At 44.9% G+C, this 13,305-nt stretch overlaps 1 protein-coding gene across 1 annotated transcript in view; it reads right to left on the bottom strand.

The window, feature by feature from the left end:
• Nucleotides 1-2,167: 2,167 nt before the first annotated feature.
• hs6st3a (heparan sulfate 6-O-sulfotransferase 3a) overlaps nt 2,168-13,305 on the bottom strand; it is a 33,539-nt gene continuing 22,401 nt past the window's right edge. Inside the window, exon 2 of the mRNA XM_028955318.1 lies at nt 2,168-4,015. Within this exon, the coding sequence (XP_028811151.1) occupies nt 3,262-4,015 (754 nt within the window). The 3' untranslated portion in view covers nt 2,168-3,261. The remainder of the gene's footprint in view (nt 4,016-13,305) is intronic.

A 13,305-nucleotide genomic window follows, 5' to 3' on the forward strand; every position in this document is an offset into this window, starting at 1 on the left:
GAACACTAAACTGTACTGGACTCACAACTCCGATGCTCTCTACAGAAAATGGCTGAGCATGTTGTACCTGCTGCGGAAGCCCAGGTCTTTTGGAGTGAAGGATCCACTCTTGAAGTGCTTTTATGACTCTGTGGTGGCCTCAGCCATCATTTACGGTGTGGTCTGCTGGAGAGTTAGCGTCTCCGCTGGGGACAGGAAGAGACTAAATAGGCTGATCCGGAGGGCCAGCTCTGTTCTAGGATGCCCTCTGGACCCAGTGGATGTGGTGTGTGACAGGAGAATGGTTGGCTAAGCTGTTATCCCTTTTGGACAACATCTACAGCCCCATGCAGGAGACCCTGACAGCACTGAGCAGCTCCTTTGGTGGAAGGCTGCGGCACTCACAATGTGGGACGGAGAGATTCAGAAGGTCTTTCCTGCCAACCGCTCTACAATAACACATACACACTGTACATAGACCAACAAACACACACATCCAATACACCATTTCCATTTTTCTTATGTGCAATATGTGTATATATATCCAATTTCACAGATATATTTTTATGTATATTAATTTTTTCTTTTCTAGGACTATTTATTTCCTTATTTGTACGTTGAACTTTTTATATTATACAGTCAAAAAATTCTGCTATTGTTATTATCTGGTACTGCCGACTTTCTGCCGTGACAACGTAAATTCCCCACTTGTGGAACTAAAAAAGGATCATCTTATCCTACCATACATTGGATCTCAGGTCAGAAACAGGCCACGGAATAATTTTGCAGTGGGTGGCTGACAGCCGCAGCCTCAGACACCTTTAAAGTGTGAAAATAGATAAATGTATGTGCAGGAAAAGGACTGAAAGAGCCACAACCCTTGCTTACACAAGTCGCTCAGTGCTCTGTTGGATCGTATGCGTTGAGCTCTTCAGTCATCGTGTGCATCACGTGTCAAACTGAATACCGATGCACTGTCTGGATCACATTCAGCAAAGCACCCAGAAGGCCATCCTGTAGAAAATGAAAAGGCACTTGTTTATTACGGCTGTGGGTTTGCTCCCATTAAAGAGCCTGGACTAATAAATAAGGGAGATTTGTCGTCTCACAGAAGAAGCGTTTATGAAAAAAGCCACAAGAAAGGCATATCACTCAAGGAACATCTAGACAAAAGAAGTGATGCTTCGCCGGGCCGCCTTTCCTCTCCGAGGTGATAGATCTGTTAGGCAACAGACATCTATGGGTTTTCATTTCCCCGACAATCTGCACTTAATGCAGATGCCGGTCGCCCCAGCGTTGATTTAAGAGTGCTGTAATGCCTACAGACGTACAGAGCGCGTAATCGAAGGTGTTCATTCACACCAACTTCAGCAGTTTTCCATCAGATGGAAGATCAGAAAAAGTGGACAGAACAAGAGCTGTCTGACTCCATAAAGCCTTTGCTTTGTCATAAATACCGTGCTTCTCTGATCTGATTACTGTGGTCCCTCAATCTAAAGTAAGTAAGTGGTGTTGTCATGGTGGTGGTGTTATTGTGCAACAATTAAAGCAACAGTTAAAGACACAATGACTAAATACGTAACTTCTAAAAAAAAAAAAATATATATATATATATATATATACACACACACACACACACACATATATATTTATGTATTTACTTTTGTTTTATAAATTTAATGTTCATGAAAGTGAAGTTATTGTGATAGATAGCACGTGCAGCACATGATGCACCCAATGAAGTGTGTCCTCTGTATTTAACTCATTCCCCTCGGTGAGCAGTGGGCAGCCATGAAAGGTCCCTGGGGACCAGTGTGGGGACGGTACTTTGATCAATGGACCTCAATGGCACCTCTGTGGTCTGAGTTGTGAACCTTTCAATTATGAGTCCTGACCTGGTCACTTCCTGACCTTCCTTGCCTTTGCACCATCAGCCATGTAGTGACTTTCATGTCTTTTGTGTATGTGGGCATTATCCCATCAAGACAGAAATATTTCATTATATGATTGAAGCGGTGACTTCAATTTGTACTGATCTGCAGAGACCATTCACTGTGGACTCATGGGTTTGTTGCCTAAAATACATTCTAATGATTCATTCATACAGTGAATCCAGCTCCCCTGTTGGTCAAACCTTCTACATGGCAGTTTAAAAAAAAAAAAAAAAGCAGAACAAATGCTAGATGTGTATGATTTTCAAAAAAAAATATTTAATGAATCCCTATCATACATTAACATTCTCAGTTACAGTTAGTGGCTCTAGTGAAAACTGAAGTGAAGACATTTCCAAAGTGAACAATTCACAGACTCTCAATCGTTCATTTTTTACAACGTGCACCAGTACATTATTAATGTGCCGTGTTCAATGTTCAGGGTGGATCATTGATGAATAACCATTTATCATTTTATTTTCTATCTGCTGCATTTTTGAATGAAAGGGCATTGGAACCATGAATATGAAGCACAATTTTAGCAGCAGTTCATGTTTGGCAAATCCACAGAAATTCTTTTGAATCAGGATTCCAGCCTAAAGGATCTGAAGAAACGCAGCCGTCTGATTGGGTAAAAAAAAACAAAAAAACATCCCCCATATTAAGATACAGCCGCAGCTCTGGTTTTCTGCACATTTTCTGGATTTTCATGATGGACTGCTTGCTTGTGATGTGCCAGTGAAAGGAAGAACAAGCATGCCTCGCAGTCATACATTAAGACATTCGAGTCCTCAGTGCCTACACAGTCTCCGCACATTTACATACATACAGTACATTTCAGTATAGATTCCATTTGTCCTTTTGTACATTGTTCTTTTTAAGTACACTTCAGTAACGGTGCACAGAAGCAAAAAGATGTGACATTTTTATTTATTTTTTTTAAATAAAATCCCACTTCCTGTACATGTGTGTGTCCCGATAGAAATAATAGAGGTTTCGGGAAAAAAAACCTCCCTTGAGCTGTCAATACCCCGCCTCGAGACAAGTAAAGACGTGCAGCTGATGTTATTTACACACTGTCACTCCAACGGGAAAAAAAGGACACGGGCGCGCCTTACAAATGATCTCTCCTCCCTTTCTGCTAACAAGCGCTGGAAATCGGTGGCACTTTGACTCTCGTTGACGGTACGTAGAGAGTCGTGTCGAATAACAGGAGGGGCGACGGGCCCTGCCGGGACGGGGGAGATGCCAGAGGAGGTAATGATGGCGGGAGAGGGCGAGGGGGCAGGCGGGTGAAGAGGAAGAGAGGTGGAGGAAAGGCACAGATGGGGGGAAAGAGGTGAAGGATGTTCTACCACCGCACCACCTGACTGCTGTAGTCCTCCGTGGTGGCCACGCCCACCTCCCTTCCTCCGTCTCTGGAGGCCCCTTTATCCTCGTCTTCGTCCGCCTCCTCTTCCGGCGGCGGGAGGAGCATCTTCTGCAGCCGGGCGCGCCTCCTCTCCTCCCGCCTCCTCTCCCGCTCGTCCTGATGCTCCTGCTGCCGGGCGAGCTGCACGCGGTGCAGGAAGAGCTCGCGGGCGTACTCGTACAGCTGGACGTCCAGAGCGTTCAGCTCCTCGATCTGCTGGCGCGTCGCCCCTCCCACCGCCACGCTGGCCGCCCGCGTCCCGTTGATTTGCGTGAAGGGCGCGATGAAGCGCAGGCCGAACGTCCGCTCGAACAGGTACTGCGTCTTGCGCTGGAACTCCGTCAGGCCGAAGAAGGCCATGCGGCGCAGGTTGCTCTTGGCGCTGGTGAGCAGCATCTCGGCGCGCCGCCGCTCGCTCATGGACGAGAGGTTGTAGCAGCCCACCAGGCTGAGGTCGGCCAGCATGCGAGCCTGCCGGTTGCTGGCCAGGTTGGAGGCGCAGGCCATGAAGTCGGCCAGGCTCACGCCGGCCCAGTCCTCGCTGCTGTAGCAGGCCGGCAGCTCGTCCGGGGTCGGGGAGCGGCCGTCACAGGTGTGCAGGGCGGTTTTCCAGGTGGCGCCGCGCTGGACGTGCTTCCACTCGCTCAGGTAGCGTGAAACGGGGTCGCGCAGCATGGTGATGTAGTAGAAGTTTCTGGAAGAGGGGATAAGACAAGGGTCAGAAACTGGTGTCTGCTCACACACATCTACTCATACATCAAGATGCCAAAAGGGCAAGATCTGAGTGACAAAAGAATCATCTGTTCCAGGGTGGTAGTAGCCTAGTGGGTAACACACTCGCCTATGAACCAGGAGAACCGGGTTCAAACTTCACTTTCTACCATTGTGTCCCTGAGCAAGACACTTAACCATGAGTGTCTCCAGGGGGGGACTGTCCATGTAACTACTGACTGTAAGTCGCTCTGGATAAGGGCGTCTGATAAATGCTGTAAATGTAAATGTAGATCTTCTCAGACCTGCTCCTTTACCAGGGGCGTTTTATCTGGACATGTCCATCCAATGACCTCTATGAACATAGAAAAAAATCAAGTAGACCTTCTGGTGTGAACGCACACCAAGAAACACATAAGGCTAACTAAGGTCAGGCAGGCAGGTTTGAGAAGTACTGATCTCCTGTTGTTTTTGTCCTGTTGATGCTGTGAGCCTGATTGGTCGCAGTTGTTTTGTATGTATAAATGTTCGCCTCTTGTGTCACGTTCTCCCATGGACCTAAATATATATCATGTATTGATGTGCACTCTTGTTTAATGTATTAAGCCCCCTGTCTGTGTCCATGTCACCGTGACACTATTCTATGAGTTGATCATGAACATTGAATGAAGAACTTCACTACGGTGCATCACCTGACAGCTCAGTACATGTACACATGCACAAGAATGCAATATGAAAATTAGAATTTGAAAGAAATTTTCACTTTTCACTTGCAGGATACTTTTCATATAGAAATATATGAAACATCGTATCATAATAATGTGCTGCAAGCTGGTGCAGTGTCTATAGACATGGCCTCATACCTCCAAGGTTGTGAGTTCAAATCACAGTTTGGACCTTGTGTAAGTGGACTTTACTCTGAACGGACCGTGGATGTGACTGTGTACCCAGGATGAGCTCTGAGTAACAGGACTAAGCAGCAGCACAAAATACAATATCAATAAGTAGTATTTTATTACTATGTAAAAATTGTGCCAACTGACGCAGAGTTTAAAGTGGTCTGAGTAGGAATTTCAGGCTAAATATAGAATTGTTATTTTAATTATTTCAATGAATTAATATCTAATCAGCTAGCAGCAGGTTGTCCTGCTCATAATAACCAATTTGTAACCTCCAGCCAATCCCAATGAGGGTAAAGCATGAGTTGGTCATCAACGGAATATGAAGATATAAGTAAAAGACTGTGTTTCTAACCAGCTTGCAGTGACCTGCACAGTCTAGTCATGCATTGTTATGATCACCAAGTTTGTGGCCAGAAACTGAATGCTAGTGGCTGTATTGCTTGTAACCAACAGGTGACCAGGTCTATGACACATGACAATAAAGAGTTGTATGTGGCTGTCATATATGTAAGCAGATTGTCCAGTTGGGGTCACACACACCCCCATGCACTCAGACCTCCAGAAAAACATTATAAAGTGTGACGGTCTTGATGGTTGCCGTAGTTCTATTGTCTGATGTTTAAGAATGTTTAACGCTTTAATCATTAATACAGAGGAATCTAGATCACTTTGTACATTTTGTACATTTACTTATATTAGAAGGGAACCACAGTAAGGAATAAAAAGATCTGTCCATTTAAGGTGAGGGTCATGTGACCTGGGGAGGGGTTTTTCCAGGACTGTCGTAAAGCTGTGGAAAAGAAACGTGTGAGTTGCGAAGTACAGCCGGTGAAAACTCGGAGAGCTCGGTGCAGAAGCTGCACACATTTATTCAACAGATGAAATAAATGAGATAATAACAATTTCAAAAATTGCACCTGGCACGGTCAGGAGCACCAAATTGTTCCAACCTCACTGAACTGGCGCAGAACCCAGAATAGATCAAATCTAGCGCCGCTCTCCGCCTACAAAACAAACTAATTGGGTGAATTAGCATAATACTCTCTGATGACAGCTCGCACGTCAAAGCAGTGGTTGAAATGTGGGGAGGGGGGAGGGGTGGTGGCGGTGAGAATGGTCCCTGTCACCTGTCACCAGCTCTCAGGCTCCTTCTCGACTCGTTAATACGCTGAAACCAACACCCGTGAGTAAACCCACGTAGGCGAACTGAGGATCGCCGCCGGGCCGGGACTTTTAATGCAGCCCTCGCTCCCTGCCGAAAAAAACAAGCCACTTTGTTAAAGTGAGGGAAGCAAATAACCGTGATCTACAGGGTGGCCATTTATATGGATACACCTTAATAAAATGGTAATGGTTGGTCATATTAACGTCCTGTTTGTGGCACATATGTGAGGGGGCAAACTTTTCAAGATGGGTGGTGACCATAGTGGCCATTTTGAAGTCGGCCATTGGATCCAACTTTTGTTTTTTCAGTAGGAAGAGGGTCATGTGACACATCAAATGTATTGGTAATTTCACAAGAAAAACAATGGTGTGCTTGGTTTTAACGTAACTTCTTTCATGAGCTATTTACACGTTTCTGACCACTTATAAAATGTGTTCAATGTCACCAAACATTCCCATTTTATTCAGGCGTATCCATATAAATGGCCCACCCGGTATTGCAATCTGGTTTTGCAGATCGCTGCATATCCTGAAAGACCTGTTAAAGAAAAAGCTCTAATGATTTAGCCAGAACTGATTTTCCATTTACAAATGAATGACATCTATATATTTATATATGGCCCTTTTTTGAGATCATTTTCCAAGTGAAAACCCCCGCCGAGTTCAATGAAGAACTCCAGTCAAAGGTTTGTTCATTCTTACCTGCAGATTCACAGGAGTGGGGGACGTCATCATTGTATTATGAGCATTAAACCCGCAGTGGAGGTGGACGTATGACAGACCCGGCCGGATTATTGCCCGCGCCAGTCGGCCCTACCTCGCCTCATTCCCCAGCTATGAACAAGGCCAGTAATGGATTACTTTCAATCAGCGGTGCATGATGCAGTCTGCTGCAATGCACAGCAGCAGCTGCCGGGCCCATTACATCCAAATCTAATGAGGAAATCACAGGGAATGAGAGGAATGTTCCACGTGGAGAATTTCATTTGATGTAAAAGAGTGATGTCGCAGAGAAAGACATGACCGCTGCGACCGTTGTGCAAACGTAATTTCAAAATGGTGTGGTGTTCATGTTTTATTTTGGTCCAGATGAGGGAGGTGGTGTACAGTGTGAAGCCATATGTATGTGTGAGTGTGTACACACACACACACACACACACACACACACACACACACACACACACATATATATATAGGAAACATACCTGTTATCAGAAGGTTGCCAGTTTGAATCCTGAACTCCTGAGGTGCCACTGAGCAAAGCACCGTCCCCATGCTGTGCGTCCCCATTGTCACAATGACAATCCCTTCACTTTCATATACAATACTCACAATAAGTTAGGAATGAGTGCTTTTCCTAGTTGCTTTGAACTTAATAAATAAGTAAAAGTTCCATTTCATATTAATAATGAATCAGAAGAAACACCATTTTCATTGGTTTAATATTTATTACCCCCAAAATTTTGACAATAACTGGCACAGCCCCAATTATCAATAATTGACAATGTCAGTAGCAAGTGTCTCCACCATTTGCTGCAATGAAAGCTTGACAGTGATGCCTCATGCTCCTCAACAGCCTCATGATGTTGTTCTGAGGCAGTGTGTTCCTCTCTTCCACAAGTGCTACACATAGTTCTGCCAGGTGGGGGTTGGGTATGATCATTCTGTCTCTGCTTCAACTGGTCCCAGACCCTATGGGGTTCAGGTCAGGGGACATTGATGGCCTCATACCATATGAGGCACTCCAACTCCTGAAGTCAAAATTCTGCCACGACGTGGTGGAACATTATCAACCATGAACAGAAGGTTGGGGATGTGCTGGCGGAATTGGGGGATGATGATGGGTTCTATGCTGTCATTGAGGTAAGAACGTGCAGTGACTGAGCCATGTACAATAACCAAATCTGTTTTGCACTGACTGGAGATGCCTGCAGAGACTGTTGCACCTCCTCCACCAAAGCAAACCCTGGAGACCATGTTGACCTTCGTGTATCATTCACCTCCCCTTCTCCAGCAACGCTGACGTGATCCTCATCAGTGATCAGGACGGTAGACCACTGCTGCACTGTCCAGGTCACATGGTCTTGTGCCCACTGCAAATGTTCACAAATGTAATAACTTGCTAAAAAATTTTTGTGAACACTGAAATGGTTCCCACAGACTCACAGAACACCACACAAGAGTTAGACCAACGGGGGAATGTTCGATACTTTCAAATATAACGTTCAGACTGTAGACCGACCCAGTGTTTAAGTAAGCAGTTTTCTGGGCTACTGCGATTTATTTAACCGAGTAAATAGCAATTTCATCATGAACCACAACGTTTGCATAGATTGTTTCAGCTACGTTTTGATTCAGGTTTCTCGTAGAGCGCAGTGAGAAATAGCCAAAACCATCCATATACATTTTTTATCCGAAACATGTGTATGTGGGTAAAAGAGTCTGGCAAGATTTCCTAAGATCTGCAAAACTTGACTTTTCTCAATGTCATTTGGATGAAATGACTATAGAAGTTATTTGAGAATTATTTGAGACACGCGTCTGTGTATTGGAAAAGATTGATCAAAACCCAGCTGCAACGTGCCAACTGCTGCCCCTGTCTACGTCTGCACTCAGCTGGGCGTGGCCTTTCTGCATGACAAATCAGAGCCCCTTCCGTTCCCCAGCGGAAAGGTCTTTTGATCCTACACATCATGGAGATGTTCTAAATATATTTTACCCACCTCCCCCAGTGGATCGATAGATCTCTTCTAAAATCCATCCATCTGGCCTTTCACAGTGGCCTATCGAAAAAGCACTACAAATGCTAACCTCATCAATTCACCCGAGCCGCGCGGAGGGCATGTGTTTGTGAAGGTCAGACCTGCTGTAAACTGTGCATCTGCCATTAGTGGGGAGTTCATATTGGTCACAGTGAACTCTCGGCATCATTGCCAGTTCCCCTGGTTACTTGACTGGATGTGCCTGATCACAAACATCATGACATCATAGGCAGCATAATACATTTTTCAATCTCAATTATAAATTATGTAGTAGTCTGATTATCAGTCAACACCTTATTTTATTAGTTTTTGTTGATCATTTTTTAAAGCGTTTTATGTGAGTGATATAGACCAAAATATCTGTGAAGGTTCTCAGTCATCCAGGTCATGGTTATCTAAGAAAAGGTTATTACAGTGGCAACTGGACTTGTTATTGATCCTGGACAAAGTTTCACCCTTCCATTCCGGGGGGCTTTCTCAAGTCTGACCGATTGGTCGGAGAGGTAGGTTTATACACCCTGTGGAATTCTGAAGGTGGCAACTGGTGATCACCTGTGGGTTGTCCTTCTCCCTGGCTTTCATGTATGTTAATACGTGACCACCTGAGCCAGAGTGTGAACGACTGGGAAACCGCCGGGGTACAGTTGAAAGAACTGCATTGTAAGTGGGTGATAGGTTATGTCCAAGGCCACCCCCTCTGTTTAATGGGGGTCGTTCAATCTTGCAGTAAACTGCTTCTCTCACGCCTCGTTTGACCCAATCAGCTTCCCGGTCCAAAATTCTAACTTCATGGTCTTCAAACGAGTGGCCTTTGTCTTTAAGGTGTAAGTGGACTGCTGAGTCTCATCAGGACAAGGCCACACGTGTGTCAAGGATCCATGTGAAGTCCAGTTGCCAGTGAAATAATCTTTTTTTGAGATGTATTTGCAGCGCAAATAATCATCTTCTGACAGCACAAAAGAGGAATTCAGTCACGAGCATTTCCAAATCAACACCTTCAAACATTGCGAATTGTGTCTGGCTGGAATTCTGAGCTAAAATGGAAGAACACCGGGCAAAACAAGTTGGCACATGGCGGTGGGCCAGGGATTCATTCCACATCATCGTTCTTGTAAATATTTTTCAAACGCAGAGCCAACGCTATGAAACGACTTCAGCATTCACGTGATTAATTGCTGGATATTTCGCCAGCCTGGAAGCCGTCTTGAGGAGGATGCCGTTTTCTTTACCGCTGTCTGGCAACCGAGGGAAACAAACTGCCTCCGCTTGGCATGGTGGCCAGAGCCTCACCGAACGGCAATTCTGAAACGTAGCTGCACTGTGAGGAACTGGCGGATCCTCCAGCCAAGCACTATTCGATTTTTTTTTTTCCCCCATCTTGGAAGCGTTTAAGACACGGACTCGGAGCTGCACACCGGCACCGTAATTATCCGGCTGGTGATAAGGAGAGGCAGGATATCATCATCAGCAGGAAAAAAAAAAAAATCTAATTAGGCAGAAAATGAGGAAAATGTGGCAGGATAAATGATATTTGAGAAGGGGACCGCAGGATGCCGATGCTCGTGCACTCCTTCTGCAATATCAGGAGTCAGCGAGCAGTTACTTAGAACCCAAAGTGATGAAGATAGCAGCGCGGTCGTTAAAATCAGGCCCAAACGACAGATCAGACGAGCAAAAATGAAATCCTGCCCCTAACAGGCTTATGAATATGAAACAGGAATGCTCGCTTTCCCATTGCTAATCTCCTCCAGTGACTCAGTACTGGTCTAATTAATCTGCCCGATATTGTATTCCAATTACACCGGCTAATTAGAGCTCAAATTCTATTAGTCAGGCTGAGAGAAAGAGCCGTCTTTTCCCATTTACCAACTGAGGGAGAGCCTCCCAGCGGCCTTGTCGGAGCTCTGGAAACGCGAGCCTAAACAACACAGAAGCCGAGAAGTGTTCCTGCATACCGACACACAGATGTAACACGGAGGTACACACACACACACACACACACACACTCAGAATCTGCCAGTTCCGAAATAAGACTATAACTTTGCACAATATGATTTTATTTCATTGAAATAAGGTACGCAGGCAAGGTACACAGGAACAAAACTTTCATATTTTTAATACATTAAAAACAGACACAAATATGGCAATTCGGCTGTTGGCAAGATACTCGTTTCTATACACACACAAACACACAAGTTGGAGAGCCGTTTGTAAGCTTAGCAAAAAGGTGGACACGGACTGACCACTGTTAATGTTCTCATTTCAGATATGAATCCTGAAGTGGATCCGGAGTGGTAATTTATTCATATAGTTCATTCATATAGAACGTGAGGCTATTATTATATTCATTATTTTTCTATGTATTATTATTATTTATATGTGTCTGTGTATGTACTGTGTTAAATGCGGGGATTGCAGTTTTTTTCATGCCGGAATAAAAGGATGTTGAAAATTCAAATTCTCTCTCTTTTTTTTTCTCTGTCCCCCTTCTCTCACTCACTCTCTCTCTCTCACTCACACACACACACACACACACACACACACACACACAGGGCGAGAGAAACAGGGAGGAAAAGAACATTTTGTGCTGTAAAGGGTACTGTATCACTTACAGGGTTAACCTCCAGCCTTGGGCAGTGTGAGTGTGTGAGTGTGTGTGTGTGTATTAACAGGGATCCTCTGTTTCACCCCCAAACTCAAGGTGCAGAAAGAAAGGAGAGACACCAAAGACTGAAGACAAAACCAGGAGTGTTTTGGGGGGCTTTTAAGAATTCCTTGATCCTCAGTGTGTCAACATTAACGTACCAAACACTTACATTTGCTGAATAACAAACCTGGGGCGTTGTACCCCGAGTCCTTACAAGCCCACGTTTGCTGATTTGAATGAATATTCTAGACATGCATATTCAAATAGAAATACATATTGAACAGGTCGTTATCACCCAGCACATGCGCTGATTAACAGTGAATAATTTATCCTGCGATTAAAAAAAAAACCTTTATGCATGGTGCAGAAAACACATTAAAGCTCGATTCGATTAATAAGAGGAAGGGAGTTGGGAATGGGACGATAATCTGTTTAGCGGTTTCTTCCCAGGCCTTGAGAGAGATGTTGCGTGCATTAGGGCAGGAAGGCAGGAGAATGACGTGATGAGATGGGTGGGGGTGTAGTAATGCCCACCCGGCCTCCATTAACCAGGCCACGGCTTAAGTGTGTGCTGGGATGACGGAGAAACCCCGGCGTGGGCTTGGGGCGGAGCTGAAGAGGTTACTGGAGGTGTCTAATGAGGCTTAATACACAGCTTTACCTGAGAGATCTGGAATGGCAGAAGGAGGGGTGGGTTGTCCTTTGAGGACCTCACCGAAGGCTACATTTCAAACGGGACATATCAACCAGGTGCTTCAAGGTTTAGGGTGTATCTGTAGAACACACGGAACTGTGGTAGTAGGGTGGTAGTAGCCTAGTGGGTAACACACTCGCCTATGAACCAGAAGACCCAGGTTCAAATCCCACTTACTACAATCGTGTCCCTGAGCAAGACACTTAACCCTAAATTGCTCCGGGGGGACTGTCCCTGTAACTACTGATTATAAGTCGCTCTGGATAAGGGCGTCTGATAAATGCCGTAAACGTAAAACTGTTCAAACTTCAGTTTCATCACAGTTTGACTTCTCTGGTGCTTTGTGGCAAATTCTTTACAAAATGCATTTTTGAAGCAACTGATGTTTTGCAGCAGAAGAGGGAATGATGGGAATCAACCATGAATTCCAGAGGGAATGATGATTTGATTCGCCATTATCCGTTTGCTCCTCGTTTGCATAAAGTTTTTTTTTCCAGCTACATCAGGGGTGCGATTGTGCATAACAGCGTATTTCAGCCGGAGTGAAACTAATTTGGCTGGTATATCTCTAAGCTTCTCGGTTTAGGGCGAAACTTTTCAAAGTTCTGTAGTATGTCTGCCACCTAAACTGAATTTTTTCCCTGCTATTTTTCTTCAGGGTGTTCTGATGCAGCAAGTTCAAAATCCCTGCTTGTATTTCATGGGTACATGACATATGATCATAGCACGCAACCTTGGAGTAACAATAGACAAACAACTCTCCTTCTCGACTCACATCAGCAATCTTTCCCGCTCATGTAGATTCCTTCTCTACAATATCAGACGAATCCGCCCTTATCTGTCAACCCAGGCCACCAGATACTGGTTCAGTCCTTAGTAATCTCACGACTGGACTACTGTAACTCCCTTCTAGCTGGTCTACCACTATGTACCATCCGACCTCTACAACTCATACAAAATGCAGCAGCACGACTGCTCTTCAACCTTCCCAAGTTCTCCCACACCACCCCTCTGCTACGTTCCCTCCACTGGCTCCCAGTAGCTGCACGCATCAGGTTCAAAATACTGATGCTGGCCTACAAAGCCAGACATGGAGTAGCACCA

The sequence above is a fragment of the Denticeps clupeoides genome, chromosome 15, assembly GCF_900700375.1.
Source record: "Denticeps clupeoides chromosome 15, fDenClu1.1, whole genome shotgun sequence".
NCBI lineage: Eukaryota > Metazoa > Chordata > Actinopteri > Clupeiformes > Denticipitidae > Denticeps > Denticeps clupeoides.